The sequence below is a fragment of the Mustela nigripes genome, chromosome 11 (assembly GCF_022355385.1).
Source record: "Mustela nigripes isolate SB6536 chromosome 11, MUSNIG.SB6536, whole genome shotgun sequence".
NCBI classification, from domain to species: Eukaryota; Metazoa; Chordata; class Mammalia; order Carnivora; family Mustelidae; genus Mustela; species Mustela nigripes.
The window spans coordinates 21764489-21787295 of NC_081567.1; the positions used below are offsets into that span (position 1 = coordinate 21764489).

At 53.0% G+C, this 22807-nt stretch overlaps 1 protein-coding gene across 3 annotated transcripts in view; it reads left to right on the forward strand.

Moving 5' to 3' along the window:
- PRKCB (protein kinase C beta) overlaps window positions 1-22807 on the forward strand; it is a 322986-nt gene that overhangs the window by 292834 nt on the left and 7345 nt on the right. For 2 of the 3 annotated variants that reach the window (XM_059415140.1, XM_059415141.1), the window contains exons 15-16: window positions 220-327; window positions 5155-5295. In XM_059415140.1, coding sequence (XP_059271123.1) covers window positions 220-327; window positions 5155-5295 — 249 coding nt within the window. The remainder of the gene's footprint in view (window positions 1-219; window positions 328-5154; window positions 5296-22807) is intronic. The other variant, XM_059415142.1, reaches the window with a different exon arrangement.

The following is a 22807-nucleotide window of genomic DNA, read 5'->3' on the forward strand; positions in this document are numbered from 1 at the left end:
AGGGTGTCCGCTTGATACCGGCGTCTAGGTTGGAAGCCCTGTGACTTCCACGGCCTTGGGGTTACCCAAGTCTTTAGAACGTTTTTCCTAATTGTTTCCCTGGAAGCTTCTGAGTGAAAGCAGAACCTTTTCGCAGGGAAAAGGGCCCGGTGGTTCGGGGCAAATGGGGCGGGTTTTAGGCAGGATCCTTGTCCTCCGTCACTGTCCTCTGTCCCGCAGGCGCCCTTCGAAGGCGAGGATGAGGATGAGCTCTTCCAGTCCATCATGGAACACAACGTGGCTTACCCCAAGTCCATGTCCAAGGAAGCTGTGGCCATCTGCAAAGGGGTGAGGGAGCCCCTGAAAGCTTGCGGCCAGGACCACCGCATGCGGAGAAGGCAGGCTGTGCCCTGCCCGAGGACACCTCACCTGGGGGAGGGCGGGGGTGGGGAGATGGAGACTGAACTCTGCCCCTCCCCCCACTTGCCTGCCTGTGAGCCTGGCGTGCACCTGCTACCTCCTGGAGCAAAAACAGCTTTTTTCCAGTCTGCGCACAAGCACTGGAGAGGTCTGCCGGCAGCTGTATCTTGCCGCTGGCTGGGCTCCAGGCGCTAGCCCGCACAGGGGCATGCGTATTGGATGACTGAGAGAGGAAACGCAGAGACCTTGCCAAAGAGCTGGAACCCATAGGAAAGGGTGCGAGAGGTCGGCAGTGCCCATCTGACAAACTTGCCCTTCTCTGCGGCTTATGTGCGTGGCTAATATGAACAGCGTGTAACTTCTGTCCTATGAGAATATCACAAAAGATTGAGTATAAGGGATTCTCTGGATAAGCTGACCCAAGGGTAGTGCCTTCAGAACCCCTAGTCTCCCCCCACCAACAAATGGCTGAAAATCACATGCATTTTGTACATGGCAGTGGTTGCAGACAAGGCAGAGCCTGTGTTTGCCAGTGAGGATTGCTTTGTTATGCACCTGCCCCTGGGCCACGAAGTGCTCACAGTGACCTGGCAGAGTCCCCGGAGATCAGCTGTCCTCACCTTTCGTGCCATCACCATGACCTGAAGTACTTCTTCAGATCGTACAAAACCTCAGGCTCACCCTGGAGATGGTCTGGACATCAGTATTTTGCAGAAGTCCCTGGGTGGCTTAAAAACCACTCCCTTTAAACCGGTTATCCAGATGTGGTAGCATTTCAGCTCTGATGCAGGTGAGCAGGCAGTGCTAGGAGAGCCACAGAGAATATGGCCCTCGGAGGCTGCCTTTATGAAGTATTCAGTCTCCCCGCCCCCCCGCCCCCAGTTGAGGGGCACAGGCGCATTCTCAAGGTTAGGGCGTGGCCATGCCTTTCCAGTGAGTTCCCACCTGTGCATCTGAAGAAACCAGGGCTGCTGATCCTAGATCCTCGAGGTATTTGTAGGTTTCCCACTGTCCAATCCAGCCTTACTCTTCCTGGCCCGAGTCAGATGCCCCGTGAGCTAGGCTAGGTGCAGAAAAGCTGGACTATTCAAGCAGTTTGTAAAAGCTGGGCCAACGTCTCCATCTAGAGCACCTCATCAACACCACCTGGATCCTCACTCCTGGTGAATCACTAGCCCAGTGTAAGGTCAGTGCAGAACCCCCCCTAGACATAGTCTCGTGGGGGAGGAAGAGTGGGTGGAGGTCATACACTGAGCTTTTAGTTTGTTTAATAATGGCCAGCGTTTCAAGAGCAGGGCATTTCCCATAAACATTAACTTTCCAGTTTCTCTTAAAAAATCTGATCTCACCGTGCTGGTCTGTCATTCCTACAAAGAAAGCATCAGCCAGCTGGGTGGGAAGCCTATGTACCCTTTAGATAGGGCATGCCCTCTCCAGTTTGCAGAACTCTCCATCTGGCCTGGTTCCATCTGGGCTCAAATCCTGATCCTGGCATTATTAGCCCTATAGTTGTAGGTAAGTCCCTCAACCTTGTCTGTGGACCGAGGCTAGTGATAGTATGGATTGAATGAGTCAATGCAAGTGAACCCCTTACAACAGAGCCGGTTCTTACAACAGAGCATGGGCCATTGTGATTGTTATTACTAATACTGTGTACTACTATGTTACCTGCCAGGCCTCTCTTGGCCTTTAAGTATGCATACACAGCAATAGGAATTTTTTATTTTTTATTTTTATTTTTTTAAAGATTTTATTTATTTATTTGACAGAGAGAGGGAGAGAGATCACAAGTAGGCAGAGAGGCAGGCAGAGAGGGAGGGGGAAGCAGGCTCCCCGCTGAGCAGAGAGCCCGACGTGGGGCTTGATCACAGGACCCTGGGATCATGACCCGAGCCGAAGGCAGAGGCTTTAACCCATTGAGCCACCCAGGCGCTCCCTACAATAGGAATTTTTTAAGTGGGGGTTTGGGAGATCGAGACCCTCTGCACATCTCGACATTTCTGCTTCCTTGGTGTGTGGTCCTATTTTGCACCTCTGGGCTTCTGTTTCTTTATCTCTAAGAATGGAATACTACTACTCATGGAACAGAGGTTTTTGAGAGCATTAAATCAGGTAACAGAAAGCTCCTTGTGTGGTATCGGCGCATAGTAGGTGCTTAATTAATATGTGCTCAAGACCTTCCCCCTCCCCACTCTGTCCTGCCCGGACAGCTGAGGGATCTAAGTGGGTCATGGGGGAGAGAGGATTTTCCAGGTCAGTTGCATTCAGCTTCAGCTCCAATTAGCGGTTTCCCTGGTAGAGCAGATTTCTATTAATTTAGGACCCATAACCTTCAGGATTAACTGGTGTGACTTTCTTCCCCGTGGGTTCGAGGACCTTTCTCAGTTGAGCGGGCTGAGTCCAGTGTAGGCTCTTTCTTCAAGGCTGAGGCTCCAAAGAAGGGTTGCGCAAGCCAACGGCAAATGCGGCCTCCCCAGCAGCGGGCCCCAGGGAATGCGTCCGGGTGATCAGAGATGGAACAGTGATTAAATCCAGCTGTCTGCATGGCTGCGGGCGCATCAGCTCCGAGCGCGGTAGCTGGGCAGAGACTCGCGTTAGGAGTGCCGGGTGACTTTGCCGTGGCTTTTCTTCACTTGGCATCCTCACCTTTGCACGGAAGTGGAGCTAGGCTTTTGAAGCCCGTTCCGTTCTGATTGAAAGGTCCTTTATATATCCATCCCATTAAAGAACGTATTTGCTACCAGAAAAAAAAAAAAATTAGTATGACTTTGCTTAGATTGCCACTCCCACTTTGAACAAACTTAGAGCAGACAGAAGCCCCAGTTGGCCGCACGTTAGCATGAAAACAAGCAGGCCGCACGGCACAGAGCAGCGAGAGCTCTGGATCGGGCAGATCTGCTTCAAAGCTCGGTCTGCTACTTAGCTGTGTGCCTCTGGGCAAATGACTTCTTCTCTGGACCCAGTTTCTTATCTGGGAAATGAGGATAATAGTTGTAAAATGAAAATAAAGATGGAAGAGGAATGCCTCGGAAGCCTCGAGCGCAGAGCCTAGGCGCATAGGAAGTACTCCGTACACAGAGGGCATCCAGTGATGCCCTAATGTTAGTGGTAGTGCTAACCAGAACCTCGTAGCCCTCTCTTTCCTCCTGTCCTAATCCTACACAAATGTCAGGGCTTGGTCCAATGTGCTTGCCTTCTATAAACCCTTCCTGACCGAGCCAAGCCACAGATATCCCTGTGGAGCCCACCTCGGAAGGGCTCTCTCGTTAAAAACCCAAGTTCGGGAGTGGGCAGACATGAGATCGAGCCCCACCTCTGCCATTCCCTGACTCTCCATGTCCTTGCTAGCTGTTTCCTATCTCTGAGTGCCAATTGCCTTGTCATTGGAATTGGAAAAATAATATGCCCACCTCGTTGAGTTATTGTGAGAATTTGGTAAGATCGTGCGCAACACCTCAGGATAGAAGTGCCTGGTGATCTTCCGCCTGGCGTGTAAAGCATATATGGAGAATATGTGTGTTTGTGTGTATATAGGGGGATAGTTTCCGATGACAAGTTACCTGGAAGCAGGAATCCTTACAGTGTTCCTCTCCTTGCCATGATCCACAAATCCTGGGCACAGTCTAAGGTCTCCGGCATCCTGGTGTCTGGTCAGCTCTGGGAAGCTTCTTGGTCTCGTATGGTCCAGTTGCTTGTTTTTCCTCTTTGAGGCCTTCTTGTTGGTTTGGGGTTTTGTTTTTTGTTTGCTCGTTTGTTAGTTTTTTAAATCACAACCCCTCCGTCTTTGCTCTTGGTGCATTTGCTCGAGTCTCGAGATCAGAGAGATTCTCATGCTGCTTTGGATTCATTGACGAGAGGAGGTCTGTCTGGTTTCATCTTGGAGCCTCTATCCGTCTTGTTATTTAGCACCGGCTCAGAGACCCAAAGATGGAGGGGTTTGATAATTAAGTAATTTAAATGGAACACCAAAGAAACCTCAGCGGAGTTTTGTGTAATGTGTGCTACAAGCAAAATGAGCTGGGCTAGGTTTTGACTGTTTAATGAGCTTTCAGAAAGTAATTACTTGAAACTTGGGCCCATTCGACTAATATTTTTTTTTCTTCTGTTTTGTCCTTTTCACAAGTGCTTTACTGAGAAATGCAAATATTATCAGAATGAATGTGGCCTTTGCCTTGGTCACACTCCAGCTTCCTCGGGGTGGGAGGTGGGGGAATTTGAAGATATTGAAACTGTTCTCATTAAATGCCCCAGTAATTGCGTTACACTCATTCTTCAACAAGAATGCATCTGGTGACATTTCTCACTTAAAGTTCAGGACCACATTGAGGCTCAAGTTCGATTAACCATAAGCGATCTTGCTTTGGGAAAAGCAGCAGTGTTGTTGGGTCCTCCGATTACAAAGACCTCACTGATGGGGCGCCTGGGTGACTCAGTGGGTTAAAGCCTCTGCCTTCGGCTCAGGTCATGATCTCAAGGTCCTGGGATTGAGCCCCCGCATCGGGCTCTCTGCTCAGCGGGGAGCCTGCTTCCCCCTCTCTCTGCCTGCCTCTCTGCCTACTTGTGATCTCTGTCAAATAAATAAATAAAATCTTTAAAAAAAATAAAAACAAACAAACAAACAAAAAACAAAAACCAAAGACCTCCCTGGAAAATTATTGTCTGGGAGCAAAAGCGAGCAATAAGAATGGAGACTCTCGTGGGCTTATGCATCCTCCCCCGAAGTTCATTAAATTCAGCCTTTCTCTTCTCTCGAAGCTGATGACCAAACACCCGGGCAAGCGCCTGGGGTGCGGACCCGAGGGTGAACGCGACATCAAGGAGCACGCGTTTTTCCGGTATATTGATTGGGAGAAACTGGAGCGCAAGGAGATCCAGCCCCCGTACAAGCCGAAAGCCGTAAGTAAACCGTCCTGCCGGGCTCTTGGACGCACACACAGGACGCGCGCTGTCCTCTCCCGGCGCGTGCGCCCGCGGTGCGCTGAGACATCGATGCTTCTCCCCGAGCATGTCTGTAAGGTGAGGCACGCCGTCACCGGGTACCAAACCGGAGCTCTCCATCCACGCAGCCCGGCCTCAGAAGGCAGGAAGGATGGTGGCCCCCAGGCTTCTGTGTAATCGGTTCAGTTATGGTTAATGGTCTTCGCCGATGGTTTTTTTTTTTTTTTTTTTTGGAGAGGGTCCTTGGGCCAGCGGAGTTCAGATCCCGTTTCGGACAGGGACGCGGAGTCTCGTTTTGCCCTTGTGCTTTCCTTGGTTCGACGGTGTCGCTTTTTCCTCCTCATCCTGACATTGAAAAGGTCATGTTGTTTACCTCCGCGGGATTTCAATGTAATCCCGAAACGGTCACCGAGTCTGAGTCAGTGAATCAGACGGCCCCACCGGCCAGCTCCCACCCGAGGCAAGACAGAGGGAAGCAAAAGCCTGCGGCGTGCTCCTAGACCTCTTGGAGGCTCTGAGTGCCGACCTGGCTTTGAGGACAAGAGGAAAAGCCTCCTTCCCAGTCGTGTGCGCCCGGGAGGGTTTCCCTTCCCCGAAGACTCCCCCGAGCAGCGGGAGCCCTTGTCAGCCCCCGGGGAGGAGGAGTTCACACTGAATTTTACTGAGCTGCAGTTCCCCAGACAGGCTGTTTCCTGGTTAGATTAAGGGAGACCCCGTGACTTGGTGATGGGCTGGGAAGCGTCCCCCGGAGGCTGAACTGGGCGCGTAAATGTCGTCCCCGAAACCCGACCTTGTGAGCTCCGTGATGCCAAGGGTAGTTATTTTGCTATTAGGAATTCTTGGTCCCTTATTCTGTGCCGGGCACCCCGTGAAGGGCGCCGTGCGTGGCTTCTGATGAGATCCTCCCAGCAAGCTTTGGCCGAGGCGGGAGGGAGGCTCAGAGAGGTTAAGCGCTCTGTCCGGGGTCACTCAGCCCCGGTGTGATGAAGCGGGGATGCGGACCCTCCCACTCTGTTCGAGGGGGATCACAGTGCCCAGGGGGCAAAGGGCACGCAGGACGGAGAAAGCCCCCCCACCCCCCACCCCCGCCTGTTGTTTCTTAACATCTGCCTGGTGCCGCACCTTCCCCTCCATCCCGCGCCGTTAGCTTCTGCCTTCCCAGCACCCCAATGCGTCCTGCGTCTCTCTGGGCACTCCCTGGGGTCAGGAAGCCTGGTTACTTGGAGACAGCCGGTGGCACCCAGCCCTGCCAGCTGTTGTAGGCGTACAAGCTGGTGTCAACTCAGCTTCCCCAGAACCGCTATCCCCCTGAGCCTTTCTCTGCAGCACGTCCTCCAGGACCTTTGCCGATGCTGGTCTTACACTGCTGAATCCTGTGCTCTCCAGCTCTCCAGGCCAAACACGCCCACGCCCTCCCCCCCACCTCCCCGCACACACACCCCTTCCACCTGCACGCATGTCCCAGGTGATGTCACCTCCAGATGCCTAGCCTCTTCCAGGCCATCAGCACAATATTTTTAACAGTGTCTGGCCCTCGAATGAATACAGTGGGCCCCACCGACCATCTCTTGATCTTTCTGGAGCTGGTGAACTTGGAGGAGTCCGGTTGCCTCTCGGCTCCCCTGTTTCATCCTCTGTGATGTGGCGACGTTAACAGTCCCTACATCAGAGGACCATCGCGATGCATGACGCCCTCACGGCCAGCCGGGCGCGGAGCTGGCACTCTGGGACAGTTGATCATTATTTTCGCCTGCCGGGTCACATGTTGATCCACGTCTTGGGTGTGGGGTCTTTGAGGGGTTGAACAGTGTGGAGGCCTACTGCTGCTCTTCTGTGAGATGGTGTGTCCAGGTGTGCACTTGGGGCCGGAGAGGGACTGTGCCAGGCAGTGTCGTCACTTCTTTTTTTTTTTTTTTAAGATTTTATTTACTTATTTGACAGACAGAGATCACAAGTAAGCAGAGAGGCAGGCAGAGAGAGAAGAGGAAGCAGGCTCCCTGCGGAGCAGACAGCCAGATGTGGGGCTCGATCCCGGGGTCCTGGGATCATGACCTGAGCCAAAGGCAGAGGCTAGTGTCGTCACTTCTAATGAACCATTTGGTAAAAGATTAAAATGGCAGCTTGGGAGACAAGAACAGGTTGTCTGTTCAGGAAGCTGGGAGCTCAGAGACAGGACGCAAAACTGACTTGGGTTTTGTGGGGCTGTTCATGAGATCTCAAAATGGGTACCTTCCCCCTCCTCCTCACGTGGCCAGAGGAGGGTTGCAAATACCCCGTCTTCACGAGCGTTGAACCCATTGCCATGACAGGGACCATTCATTCTTTAGTTGCAGACCAGTGGTTTTCAAAGGGCGGCTTCGCAGACCAGCAGTATCCCCTGGGAATACTAAAATGCTCAGGACCCTCCTCAGAAACCCTGACTCAGTAGCCCTGGGGGTGGGGAACTCCAGGTGAATCTGACGTGCCCCAGGCTGATAGTCTCTGCTGTGGACTTCAGTGTTAAAACCTCAGGCAGATGAGCTGAGCTGAGGCCAGGGGAACATGGCAAGGAGAAAAAAAAAAAAAAATCCCTCTTTTTTTTTTTTTTTAAGATTTTATTTATTTATTTGAAAGAGAGAATGGGTGCGGGGGAGGGGTGCACAGAGGAAGAGGAAGAAGCAGATTCTGTGCTGAACGTGGATCCCAGTGTGGGGCTCAATCCCAGGACCCCAGGATCATGACCTGAGCTGAAGGCAGACACCTAACCGACTCAGCCACCCAGGTGCCCCAGTAGGGGAAAATCTCCTGAAGAGGAAGACATTGGTTCTCATCTAGTCTGGGTGACAGGTGGGGACTATTCTGAGAACAGGTCACAGGCTCAGGTGCCTTAGAAGCCAGGCAGATCATGTAAAGAGGAGAGGCAGGTGGCTGGGGACAGGGGCAGACTCAGAGCTGGGTGCTTATCTCCAGCGGCATGGTTGCAGACCCTGCTGCCCGTTACTAATTATTGTAATACTGTTTTACATCATCCATAAGAACAGCTGCCTTTCTCCGAGCATCTTCTACAAGCCCCAAGCACTGGGCTGGCCAGGTCGGTCCTGCAGGAGGCAGGCTCCTCATACGCCCATCCTCATCAGGATTTTTGTATGCGATCTCTATCTTTTGGTGTATCAGCAACACGTTTTTAAAAATTAAACACCTGGGGCACCTGGGTGGCACAGTGGGTTAAGCCTCTGCCTTCGGCTCAGGTCATGATCTCAGTGTCCTGGGATCGAGCCCCGCATCGGGCTCTTTGCTCAGCGGGGAGCCTGTTTCTCTCTCTCTGCCTGACTCTCTGCCTACTTGTGATCTCTCTGTCAAATAAATAAATAAAATCTTTTTAAAAAAATGTAAACACCCAATTCAGGCCCAATTAAACACAACCACAAGTCATATGTGGCCCATGGACTCGGTGTATATCGTCTTTGGGTAGTGATTGCTCAGAGTCACATTGACATTTAACTGGTTCCTGTTAGTACTGGTTATTTACCCCTGAGTCCATTCCAACTGGGTAAATATTTTGGAACTTCCAGCTCAGCGATAATGAGTATAAAAGATCTAACCAGTGCCTGGCTCGTAGAAGATACTCAGAAAAAAGTAGCTGTTCTTATCCTAGATACTATAAAAATACCACAATAATTAGGAAGGATCAAGAGGATCCTCGACTGTTCTGCGTTTGATAGGATTTCCAATCAGCCGATGTCTTGAATTCCCTCTCGTGGGTTTAACTTTGACTTTCAAAGTACAGTGATTGGACTGGGCTGTATTCTTCAAGACGTTGCACCACCAGCAATGAGGGAAAGCCGGCACTGGCAGTCCCAGTGCTCCCTGAGACTGAGCTAGAAATAATAATTATGGGGGTGCCTAAGTGGCTTAGTGGGTTAAGCGTCTGTCTTCGGCTCAGGTCACGATCCCAGGGTCCTGGGATCGAGCCCCGCATGGGCCTCCCTGCTCAGGGGGAAGCCTGCTTCTCCCTCTCCTCCGGATTGTGCTCTCTCTCGCTCTCAAATAAATAAAATCTTTAAAAAGGAAGGAATAATCATGGAGATACAGCCCCCTCTTTCGAGTCAACCTGCACATATGCCTTTGTAGCTGTGGACGCCGGCCTCAGAGTCCTCACCCCCTCTCGGGATCTCCCATTTCCCGTTCCACACACATCCCGGAGGGCCCCTGGCAAGGGTGTGCAGAGTGCCATGGGCCTTGCCGGTGATTACAAGGCCTGCGTGCATCTGTCGGCGTTCCTGATTCACCCGTGCTATTAACTGGAGTGCAGCGGGCGAAAAATCATGGGCAAGAACAGAGGGTTCGATTCAAACATCAGTGAAGGGTGCCTCACTGATGTTGCTGGAGGTTCAGACCATGAGCTTTGAGGTTGTTCCCAGTGCTGACTTTTATTATGGCGAGGAGCCGATTGCAGGACCCTCTTCCGAACCGCGGAGACCCACCAGCGTGGGTGTGTTGTAATTTATGAGTAACTTGGCTACGTGTGCATCCGATGGCGTCTCTCTTGCTCAAAGCTTCCCTGCTGGCTCTCAGCTGCCCCCAGAATAATGCTGACTCTTCCGGAGCATGGATGGCTTTTGGGGTCTTCCAGGGTCCAGCGTCTGTCCCCTCCCCAGCTTCGGCTCCCACCCTCCAAGAGCAAGCAGTTCTGAGTTTCTTGCAGTCGCTCAGACACGCAGGGCGTCCTCGTCCCTCCCCGGCTCTGTCTGTGCACAGTGGAGCATCTGCGACGTCCGTGCCCTTCCCCAGGCTACGCCCGCCTCCAGCCCCATCCCTCGCGGGGCCTTGCTCCTTCTTCCTCGCCGAGGCTCTTCCTGATTCCCGGGGCTGGATCACCCACTAGTGTCCCCTCCACAAACGCATCACACTCTATTGTAATTGCTTGTTCGGTGCGATGTCTGTCTTCCCGACTAGATTGAAAGGTTGTGACTAGCTTTGTCAGTGTTGACTCCCAGTGCTTAGCAGAAGGCTTCGCACCTAGCAGGTGCTTAATGATTTTTCCCAAATAAATGAATGAAGCCATGAACGGCTGAAACATACGAGGCTGAGGCTCTGCGCGGAGAAACGTACGGGGTTCTTGAGGGCTGTGCCTCGGTGCAGGGTGTGTGTGTCTCCCGCCTTCATTTTCACATGTGCTGGGATGCTGCTGGGCCAGGGACGACGCTCGGCGTGGCTAGGGCTACAGCGTGGTCCCACGGGAGTGGCAGTCCCTGTCCCGGTTGGTGTGCCACGCAGGAAGGTAAAGGCCATACTGAAGGGCTACATGAGCCTCAGTATGGAGCGTGCTGGTGAATGTGGTGCAGGCCATGTGGCAGGCTGCTGTGGGTCAGTGGGCAGTGGCTGGGAGTTGCTGGTTGATGTCCTAGCGGGCTCTGGCTGGGGCTGGGCGCGTGCTGAAGCGGTGGGTGGAAAGCCAGTGTGTTCTGGTTCTGTCCCTTGGGGATGTTACCCGGCGCTCCAGGTCATCTCAGTAGCCAGTGTTTATTGACATTAGGGACCCTCCCAGGTGCTGAAGACACAGAAGTAAAATGAATATAATTTCCTGCTCTCGTGGAACTTGTATTTTAGAGGGAGTGGGCAAGTAATAAAACACAGAAATCAGGGGCGCCTGGGTGGCTCAGTAGGTTAAGCTGCTGCCTTCGGCTCAGGTCGTGATCTCAGGGTCCTGGGATCGAGTCCCACATGGGGCTCTCTGCTCGGTGGGGAGCCTGCTTCCCTCTCTCTCTCTCTCTGCCAGCCTCTCTACCTACCTGTGATCTCTCTCTGTCAAATAAATAAATAAAATATTTAAAAAAAAACACAGAAATCAGCAAATATGTTAGAAGTAGACAAGCATTGTGGAGGAAACCAAAGCAGAGTTGGGGATGGCGAGAGCTGGACTGGGGAGAGGTTGATTTTAAACAGGGTGGTTGGAAAGCCTCACTGACAAGAGGAAGGTCAGGGAGGGAGGGAGCTGTGTGAATATCTTGGGGGTGGAGAATGGTTTGAGTGGTAACTGCAGGTGCAAAGGCCCTGAGGCAGGATCTTGCCTGGCATTGGTCGAGGAAGAGCATAGAATCCAAGTGTTGAGCCTAGTGAGGGAGAGGGGGGAAAAGGTGGTGACATCAGTTAGGCCACAGGAGGCTCTTTGGCTTTTACTCCGTGCTAAGCTGGGCAGCCTTTGGAGGGCCCTGAGCAGAGAAATGACATGATCCGACTGCGGGTTTTAAAAGCATCGCTCTGACTGTTGTATGTGCAAGGGCGAGATCAGGAGACTGGTCTGAGGCTCCTGCGGCAATCCAGGTGGGAGGCAGTTGGCACTTGGACGGGACGGAGCTGCGGAGGGCCTCCGTGCTGTGTTCGTCTTGGCCTCCCTCACGGTCCCCGGGCCCTGGCAGGATGCTCAGTAAGGGAGACTCCCTTCAGACTGCCTGCCTAGCTGCTCCTCGGGTGTAGTGTGGGAACAGGCTGCTGGTGGTGGCGAGAGGCAGGATGAATGAAAGAAATGTGTTGTCCTGGATGCTTCTGGAGTTCCAAGGGTCGGCTTACAGGGCCCAGAGCAGGGCGTGGCTGTACAGTGGGCTGTTCCCTCTCGTGTCCGTGTGAGTTATAGGGCAGTGTGAATTATAGGGAGGTTCCTTGTGCTGAGGGTGACAGCCGGGGTGTCCCCTTGGTCTGGACCAGCAGCTCGGAATTTGGCTGTGCTGTCACAGAGGGGGCACGGAGGCCACAGCAAGGGGGAGCGTGTTTGCTTGCAGAGTTGTGGTATGTGGTGCGCAGTAGAAGGTATGCGGGTGTAGTATGTTTAACTCGAAATCCCTGATGGTGATTTGGGTGGCTTGCCCAGCCTACTAAGAATTCTGCCTTAGTGAAATCTGGCAGCATCCCTAATGCCCAGTGCAAAGCTTGCTGTGAAAACTAGGTAGAGGCACCAGCCTGGGGCTCCAGGCTCCAGCTGCCCCCAGAGGGCGGTCCTTGGATCGGCTTCCGCGCTGTCAGCAGAGATGCAGCAAATTGAGGAGTGAGGAGAAAAGGAACCAGGTCACAAGAAGGCCCTGCTCCCTCCCTGTCCACGGAGTCTTAACTACTGAAGGGCGTAGGCTCAGCGACTGCCTGCCAGGGAACGTGGCGTTTTCTGTCCTATCGTAGGAGCGATCTGATGGCCCAGGCTGGAGGAGTACAGCTCGTTGGGAGACAGACCCTAAGGAAAGCACCATTCACCCCGGGCCCTCGGGCGCCACCCAGACATGATCAGCCAGGCGCTCTGCCTCCTTCCGTGCCAGCCCCGAGGTCGGGCCTTCCTGACTCCAACCCCTCCCGTCCCATCGAGTCTGATGCCCATCACTCTCTCTGGTTGCCTGCGCGCCCCGTCACTTGACGTAAAGCCCCATACGGTTTGAGGCACCAGCACATCCACAAAGCTCGGGGAGCTCGCAGGCTGAGAAAGGCAGAGCCCCCCAGCCCCATCCTACACCACTACCGACCACTACCCCTCTTGGGTGTGAGCATTTTCCAAAACACCGCATAGGGGATCTGGTCACACATCGAGGCCTGCATCCTCGGGGAGCTCTAGATGCCAAACTGCTTCGGGAACGAAGTCTTGCTCACAGGACCGGGTCTCTCGGTAATTCTGTCATCCAAAAACCTTGTTTATGTAGCCGAGGTCAGAAGCTTCAAGTACCGCTTTAATGAGCTGCACTTCTATTCATGTGACATTCTTCTCCAGACCTAATTGCCCTCTCTGCCGTATGAGTAAGCGTCTCCAAGTGTGTGTCTGAGTGTGGGTTTGATGTTCTGACATTTCTGAATCGAAGCCACAAAGTGTAACCTTTGTGTGTTTGCGATTAAAACGCCAAATGCAAAGCTTAGGAAAGGGGGCGAACTTTTTGCTTGATATGATCTATTTAAGAACAGAACTTGGCTCCCCTAGAACGTACCAAGTGCTCAGGAGAACAATACCCTTTTGAAAATTGGGATTTGACATCATTCTTCTGAAACCCTTGCACGTCAGATATATTAGAGAAAATATTCAGTTCCTGTTGGTGCCAGGCAGTACGTCGTTTAATTCTCAAAACCACTGCATGAGGTAGGGGTCACTGTCCCCGTATTACGGGAGAGGGGGCAGGGAGCCTGGAAAGGTGGGGACATTGGCCCCAGGTCCAGCAGCTAGCAGGTGGCGGAGCGGGGTCTTGAACCATGGACTCTGCAGTGCCTGAGATCCTCGGAAAGATTATTAGAGACACTTGGGAGCCCCTTTTCCAGTTCGAAACTGTAGTACGGGGCAGGAGCCCGGATACCACCATCTAAGGGTATCTGTTACATAATAGAAAGAAACTAGAGATCCTTAACAATTCAAATGATTTTAAAATTTATTTTAAAATATTGCAACAAACAAGAAGCACATTCACACCTTTTGCACTTCACTGGCAGGATTTTAAAAGATGCAAATCTTGCTCGTTCCTTAAGGCTTGGATTTCGAGGCTGACGGAGACAGCAGCCGTTGAGTGACCTCTGGGCGCAGGGTACGGGCCGCATCCTGTCGGAGCGCCTCCAGGCGGGCTCATTAAGCAGTAGACGTCTCCTACTCCCCACTTGGTTCTGTTTGTTCTTTCCACTATTCAGAGTGTGAAGTTTGCACAGATCCTCATCAAAATATTAGGTTCCGTTCAGACCCTGACAAATAGCCAGGAGCTGTTGAAGACACAGAGCCCAGAGCCTGTCTGTTTCTCTCTTGCCTTCCCTCCGCCCCCCACAGATAACCTGTTTAAACTGCACATCAAACCAGGCTCCCTTCGGATGGTGGGAATTGGCAGACTCCTGGGCCAAGTGAAGTTCCTAGATCACTTGCCAAGTGCATGACTTTGAGCTGTCCCTCAGCACAGCAGCCAACAGGGTGAATTTGGAAGGGTAGATGAGAAGGTCACGTGCTAGGGGAGAGCATAAAACTATTAGGACATGTCTGGCAGTAACCACTGAAGAGAACAGAAGTCTAGAAGTGGGTATAGATACCATCATTCTAGAAAGGAGCAAGCAGAGGCCCAGAGATTTGCTTCAGTGACTTACACAGGGAATATAACCAGGACAAGAACACAGACCCTCCATTAAATGGGTGCAGAACTTTATTAATACAATGTACAACTGTAGCCATTAAATGGGACAGGATGTTCTATGAAATTATTCGATTTTACTAGCGAACAGAACCCTCTATCTACTTTGTATATCTCATTTCACCCTCACAACAACTCTGTGAAACTCTGTGATATTACTGTTGACTCCCTCGTATAGGTAAGGAAATAGGCTCAGAGACGTTAAGTAACTTGCCCTTGGTCACACAGCTGGTAAGCCAGAGTGCCAATTTAATTTAAAGGTGTTCCTTCACCTCCAGAGCCCACATCCTTGGGTTTTACAGTGTTTCCTCTCTCACCTCCCAGACTCAGTGGCACAGATGTGGGATTTGAACTGGAGTTGGTCCAGTCCTGAGTCTGAACACTTCTCTGGGGGATGGGCTCCATCGAGCGAATGTAGATGAAGTCCAACTTCTTGGATTCTGCCATGAACTCTGCTCAGATTGTACTACTTATCACAGTGCCCCAGAAAGGTACTTACCAAAGGGTCAAACTTGAGAAGATGAGCAAATGGATTCAGGGAGACTGGGTCAAACACGGAGAATGTGGGCTTAGAATTGAACAGACCCAAATGCAAATGCCAGCTTTGCTGTCCAGCAGCAAAGAACTCGACCCCTCTCAGCCTCCCCGAGACACAGGCTCTAATCTCAGCCTGGTCCTCTGAAGAAGTCCGCAGACCTCTTCTCTGAAGCTCTCCCTTCTAAAGTGTCCATCCCCCTGGTCTCAGCTGATGATCCTGTCTGTTCAGTTATGTTCAGATCCTGTCTGGGATCAAGTTCCTCATCGGGCTCCCTGCTCAGTGGGGAGTCTGCTTCTCCCTCTCTCTCTCTGCTGCCTGTCCCTGCTCTCACATTCTCTCTATCTTAAAACAAAAAAAAAAAAACAGCTCCATCAGAGCCAGACTCAAAATGACTTCTAAACAACAACAAGAAAACTCCGGTTGTTACCTGTGGCTGCAGCCAGGTTCTCAGACCAAGTCAGGAGGAATCCATCTCCCGAGGCCCCCTGCAGTAGCTTTCCTCTGTATTGACTTCATTCTTCATTCGCAGAAAGCTTTCCTGGGTTCATCTCAATCTCGTCGCCAGAGTTCATCTCATCATCTTAGCAACTTCTGCCCCTCCCCACCCCCCACCAAAAAGGTTCTTTTTCCCCCAAATTCCCACCAGCCCGGAACTCAGGCTTGTTGGAAGCTACGGGGTCACATGCCCATTGCTAAAGCCATCGCCATGCCTGGGAATGAGGCCTGGCCCCTTTCACGTCTGACATCCAGAGAGAGGAGAAGGGGCAGGTCCTCTAAGAAAAGCCAAGGCAGTGAGGCTAGGGAGGTAGCTAGGGAGGTAGGGGGTAGAAGTGCTGCCCTTCCGTCCCCGGGCGCACATCTGTCCCTCCCTTCCAACAGGAGCCTCCGGTCGGGGCTGCCATTACCTTGAGGCTCCCTCCCATATCCCACCAGCCTTGGCGGGAAAAATTTCCGTCTGTTACGTTTTAAATGTCAGTACCTGTCTGAGTAATATCCCAGGAGGGCTTGGGGGTGTGGCAAGGCCCGCAGGACCCGTCTGTAGCCGGGGGACAGCCACAGCCATCAAACTAGCTCCCTGGACGAGCCGGCTCTGTCTGCATTTCAGCGGCGACTGCGGCACCGTTTTATCTGCAGATTTTATCGAGCCGTCCTACCGCACCTTCAGGGCAGGTTCATCTGACCTCACAAAGAGTGGCTTAGGGAATTTAGCTCACCTGCTTAAAGGCTGTATAGCCGGGGCTTGACGGGGCTGGGAAAGGTACTCCCGTCAGCGCTGACATTCCGGCCCCATGATCTGATGTGATTCCTCAGGCAATGAGATGGAGTTAGAAAGCCTGTGATCTTTGTGATCCCGCAGACCCGACTCTGAATCTCCTCTCCCTGACCCTCCATGGCCCTGACCCAGTTTTTAACTTTCCAGATTATCTGCTAGGTGGAGATCATCCTCTTCCTGCCTGTCGCTCAAAGCTGGGAGCATCAAAGTTGTAAAAACATAAGCAAATAACGGGGGTGATCGTTATCTGAGGACGAGTTTCTTTGAAGCCGGCAGTGTGGGTTTAGGATGAATGGTGAGGAACAGATAAGAAAAATACAACACTTTGTTCGCACGGGTGTATTTCATCTCGTTTCTGAAAAGCCAGCTGCAGAACAAAGGAATGATTCACTACTTGGTTTAAAGAGTAGCAACATCCCTCCGTCTGTTTACCCCGCCATCCAGGACACGCGCCCAAATGTTACATAATGAAGGTACCGAGGTGGTGCGATAAGAGGGCTTGGTTGTTGATTTTCCTGGGTACTTTCAAACACCTTGTTCCGGCAACACCTATACAAGCCTGGCGGAAGAATCTAGATCATTGTCAGATCTGGGATCAGATCCTAGTCAGGTACTTAAATCTGCTAAACCCGTTCCTTCTGCAGCAGAGACATCATGGATTAAAGGAGATAATCCTCGAGAAGCACGTAACACTGTGTCTGGCTAATAAGATGCACTTAATACACGCGGTCATTCGTGCACCCTGCGATACTGAGTGCCTACTGTGTGCCAGAGCCTACTGTGTGCCAGTGCCTACTGTGTGCCAGAGCCTGTCCTGAGTCCCGGGAAGGCTGTGGAATGACTTCTGCTGTTGTGGGATTTACAGTCTAGATGGGACTCTAGTTCAGCAACAGTGAAGCAAAGATATACACATGTTATTTAGATCGGGCTCTTTGGATGGTTTACTTACTGTGCACGAAGGGAGCAGGCTGTTCTGACGGAGTGTAACAGGAGGGGAGGGTTACTGTGTCTGGAGGGGACCCCGGATAGCTTCTCTGAGAAGATGGCATTTAGACCGAAATCTGGAGGAAACCAAGGCATGGCATCTTATTTTAAGATAAAACAAAACAAAACATGAAACTTGCTACCCAGCAGGCCCCCTCTCTTGCTGACTTCCTTCTAACTGAACAGACACAGCAGATCAAGTGCCCTGATTGTAAGGACTCTTCCCCTAGTCGCCGAAAAGGGAGCTTTCATCTCTTTTCTTTCTCTACTGCACGGTGTCCGACTGCGCGCCAGAGAAACACCTTTGAAACATTTTTCAGAATGATCCATTGCGGGACACCTGGGTGGCTCAGTCAGTTAAGCTCTGCCTTTGGCTCGGGGTCAGGATCCCAGGGGCCTGGGCTCAAGCCCTGCGTGGGGCTCCCTGCGCCAACGGGGAGTCTGCTTCCCCCACTACCTGCTGCTCCCTCTGTTCAAGCTCTCAAATAAAATCTTTTTAAAAATAAATAAAACATCTTTATTTAAGAGAGAGAGAATGAGTGGGGGCAAGAGGGAGAAGCAGACTCCCCCTGAGCAGGGAGACCGACATGGAACTTGATCCCAGGATCCGAGCCAAAGGCAGACGCTTAACTGACTGAGCAATCCAGGCCGATCAAGAGAAAGACTCTAATCTTTTTACCTTTTCTGTGGGGTTCAGGTATATTTTCACTGTGACCTTCTAGGCTGGGCTCCCGAAGATGCCCTGCTGACAGCGGCAAGGCAGGAAGCTCCACTGTGCCGTGAGCCTCCCGCCATCGCGCCTGCTTAAGCAGTGTGGGCTGGGCTCTTGTCCTCTTCAGTGTGGGCTGGGCTTTGTCCTCTTCTCCAGCATCTTGCTCTGTCCCCACCATCTTTTCACCTCCTCGTATTCCCTGGACAATATCCTTCCTTCCTTCCTCCGAAGCAGTGTCTGTCTTTCTGGTCGCACTCAGCTTAGAGGACACCTCCTCCAGGAAGTCTTCCTGGCCCTTCTTAGGTTCCTCACTTCTGTGCATGGTACCATGCAGAGGCCTGTGTGTGCATCCGTCTCCTCTGCTAAACCTGCAAGCTTCATGACGACCAGGACAGGGACCTCTTGTGTGTCATCATATTTTCAGTGCCTAGTACACCACAGGACAGGAGAAGCACCTTAGCACCCAAATAGCAGTAACTCCCTCATGTAAAGTAGCTTTTCGGGGTGTGGAGGGGGGTGTTCTTATTTTTTAAAAATCTGATATTTAGATTTTCAAAAACACAATCAAGCAGAAAGATAAAGGAGAAAATGAGGCAATCTATAACTCGTCCCACCTTGATAAGCCTGATACGATCTGCAGGACCTGTGAGCACACAGGGGAACACGCTGTACACAGTTAGCAATTGTATGTGACTATGTCACTATTCTTCTAAATCTCCTTTTCATATTTAAAAGTGTTTTGCATGATACTACATCAGAGAGATGTATGATCTAACTTTTTTCCCTATTGGATAGTTGATGTCAACTTCTTTTCCCCCCCTCGAACAATTTTTTTGATGAACAGCTGTATCTTGGGGGGTTAAACCCAGGAGTATAGAGGAGGGGTCCAGGGAAGGCTCCTGGGGGAAGTGACATCTGTCTGGAGACCAGCGGGAAGCGCAGGCAATGCCCTGGTGGGGTTGGGCGTGGGAGGCAGGTGTTCCTGGTGGAGGAGGCAGTTCCTTGCAAAGGCTAGGAGGTGACAGAGTGCGTAAGCCTCCTGGGCACCCAGGGACCCAAGTACCGCTGGAGGGTGTTTCGGGGGCGGGGGAAGGGGCAGCAAGGGGCTAGTGACCAGGTCCCCAGGGCCAAGTCCGAAGGGGCCCTGTAAGCCATGCTAGGGAGCGTGTTCCCGGGCAGCGGGGAGCACTGCAGAGAAGTGACATAGCCAGGTTGGCGTCTGAAAGATCCCCATGGCTGCTGTGACTAAGCCAGCTCCACACTCGACAGCTAGACTCGGAGCTGTTATTAACACAATGAAACAGAAATTAGAAGAGAAGAAGGGGGAGAGAGGGGAAAAAAAAAAAAAAGAGCTCACATGTAACAGCTCACAGATCAGCTTTTCAAACTGTCTAGGTTCTCAGATTCGCAGGCGCAACTGAACAAGTCAAAACCCTCACTCCCCTCCCTTTCCCACCCGGGGAAGAAGGGCTTTGTGGTTTCAGGAACCAAGCAAAACGAGCCAGCGGCGCCGAGGGGGTGTGGGTCCCTGTCACGGTTGCGGGAGCTCTGGTGGTGTGCCCTGATGACAAGGGGAGGGGGGGTTTCTTTCAAAAGCTCAGGGAGCTATCGGTCCCCACTCAGGACCACCAGGGAAGCAGGTGTGGTCCCCGCGGTGTATGTGTCGCTCGATCCCAGCCGCAGAGCCGCCCTGTTCTCCAAGGACACCACAGGCGCAGAGCTGATCTGGGCTGTGCCTCCCCAGGGCTGACGTCTCCATTTAAGGAGCGCTCCTGAAGCTAATGGGCAGTGACAGGTCCATTTGAAAAACACGGAAACACTTAGGGAGGCTGTGATCTGCCAGCCCCACGTAAGCTGCTTATTAGCAAGGAAATCACGCTCCCGCCTTGGTTAACCCCTGCGCTTGCATCTCCTCCCTCACTTAAAGATTTCAGAGGCAGGGTAGGGGGATGAGGGGGGGGGAAAGGCTCGGAGCTGCCAGGAGCTGTTTCTCTCTCTCCTGTCACAGCCCCTGGGGAGGCCCCGGCCAAGCTGCAGCCTTCTGGCGTGCACGGGGAAATTGATGGTTTTTAAAGAAAAATGGCCCCTGAAGACTCCAGGTCTCCACTCCGTGCTTTCCACACTGGCTGGTTTGGGTCCCTGCACACAGGCCAAAGAGGAACATGCCCAGGTGTGCCTCACACTGTGCTCGCTCAGTCCCACCGCCCTGGTCCCTGGCTTCGGCCGCTCCGGGTGGCGTCGGCCACTGCCCCAGTGCCCCTTGGCCCTGTTCCCCATCTCTCTGCTCTGGATGAAGACAGCCAGCGCCGACCTTCCCTGGCGCCTCCGCCGTCAGTCTAGCTGTGGCCCTCTTCGGTCCCCACACCCTCGACATCCCCACCGGACACTCAGACCCATCCCACTGGAAAGCAAGGGTCCAGCCGCCGCCGGAAGGCTCCCTACCCCGAGTGTCCCCCACTCTCCCCAGAGCTCAGGGGCCAAGTTGTGGGGTCACGGACAGGCCCTCTCTTCCCGGAATACCCCACTTCTGACCTGTCAGCCTGTCTTGCCACCTCTCCCCTCCGTCCGTGCCCCCCAAGGGCACCTTCCTCCGAGCCACCATCCTCTGTCACCTCCCCGCCCCTCGCCCTTCCGTCAGCTTTGTGCACAAAAACCCAAGCAAGAGTGTGCCGGGCGCGCAGAACCCTCCAGCGACTTCTCACCAGGTAGCGATGGGAAGGCCCGTGATCTGGCCCCGGCCCCTGGCGCGCCACCCCCCACCACCACCCCTGCTCTGCCTCTTGATCACCACGCTGGCCCCAGTGGCCTCCCCACTCTCGGGGGGCCTTGGCCGAGCAAACGTGCTCATCTCTGGGCCTTTGCAAACGCACTTCCTCCACCCAGAATGCTTTTCCCCCATTTAAATGGCTCCAAGCTCCTCTCAGAGCTGACCACTTTATCGAAAATGGCCTTCTCTTCGCTCCGCACCCCTGGCCTGACTTCATTTTTCTTCATACCGCTTGCCTCTCCCGTCTGGCATGAACACGGCTGTGCACACTCACAGCTCCCTTTCTAGTCCCCTGTTGGTTGCCTTCCTAGCCCCTGCAGAATGCCAGTCCCACGAGGCACAGATTTTTTAGAACTTAGCCTTAGCACAGGGCCTGGCACACAGTAGGCACTCAATACTGCTCAAATGAAAAAAAAAAAAAAAAGATGCATAAGCAATGGAAAAAACTGGACTATAATCCTGACCACTGTGTTGACGGTCTGTCCTTTTGAGGACATAAGTTTTCCCCGGCCGGCCAGCAGGGCAGACCCCAGGTCTTGAGTATAGAGCAGGCAGGGGTGCGGCGGGGGGGTGGGGGGGGGTTCACCTCTCATTTTCCGAGACCAGAAGCAGAGAGATCAACATGGTCGAAAAGAATTTTCCCAAAGAGGAATAGAGCAGGAGTTCTGAGGCGCTCTGGGAGCTGAGCCCCATGGCCGCGTGCACACGCACATGTGCACACACACACACCCCATACCTCTGCTTCCCTTGACCTTGGGGCCTGAAGGAGCCCAGGGGGAGTGTGCCTTCCTCACCTTTCTCAACTCACCTTCCCTCTGCCCGTGACTCGGGCTTGGAGGCAGCGCTTCATCTTCTCACCTCCTCATCCGTGGCCCGTTTCCCAGGACTTTCGTGCTCGACCCCTTGGAGATCCGTGAGCTCCAGCGGTCCGCTCCCGGATCCTCGCAGTCCCCAGCGAGGGGGACAGTGCTCCATCCCGAGTCTCCTCTTCCCGCTCTTGGTGTTAGGGGCCACAGTCTCACTGGCAACTAGAAATCAGATCCCCCACCTCCCGGGGTGGTTCTGTGAAACGGAAAGGTAATGTATGCGAAACCCTCAGCAAGCGCCAGTTGCCTGGAAACTGCTCTGCGGTTTTATTACTGTTATCTTTATCTGTCTTCCACTTCCCATGTTCTGTCCTTTCCGTGTTTATTTTTCTTTTTTTCAAGACCTCTCTCCCGCACCCCATAATCTGTCCTACTAACCCCCTGTCCCAAGGTCATCTCCCAGAGCTGCCCCGGCCCCTCCACGTCATGGCATCCACACGGAAATAGCCGTCTTTCGGAACATTCCCACTTTCTCTGCATGGGGGACTGACGCAACTTAATTCTCATGGTCCTTCGAACCCGGGACCTCGTCACCCCCATCCCTGACTTGTGCCTCTCTTCCCAGCCCCGCCCCATTTGGCCCTGTCCTCCTCAGCCTGGGACCCGCTCCTGGAGAATGGAGCCAGGAGCTCGGGCTCTGGCGTCAGAGCTCTGGGACTAGCTGTGCTCCTCAGTGGCTGTGTGACCTTGAACAAATGACACCGTCCCCCTGGCCTCAGTCTATTCATCTGTCCCATGGGGATAATGCCCCCGTCATGGGGTCACTGGCAGAATGAAATAAGATAAAGCAAGATGAGTGGTCTGGGGTAGCTGGCGGGTGGCAAAGGCGTCACGAATGCTGGTACTACCCCTGCTCTGTTACTAGCTTGCGGTTGCCTGCGGTAGACACTGCGTCTCCGATTCTAAGAGCCCTGCGCCCATGTTTGCTGGTGAACTAAAAAAGCCAGGTTCAGTGACTGGCTTCTCATTCGGTGGGAACTATTGTGTGCACATTTGTATGCACCTGCGTATGGGCACACGCATGCACGCGCGCGCGCACACACACACGTTACAACCTTGCCTCAGACCAGGACCTTAGCACATAGGAGGACCCCAAGGAGGCTGAGACATGGTGACGGTTTCCTCGCCAGAACCCAGGTGCCCCGCCCAGCACTGGCTTGGGTCTCACCCCACACCCTCGGCTCCCATCCGGAGAGCTCGTGGCTGAGTCGGCCTCCACTGGC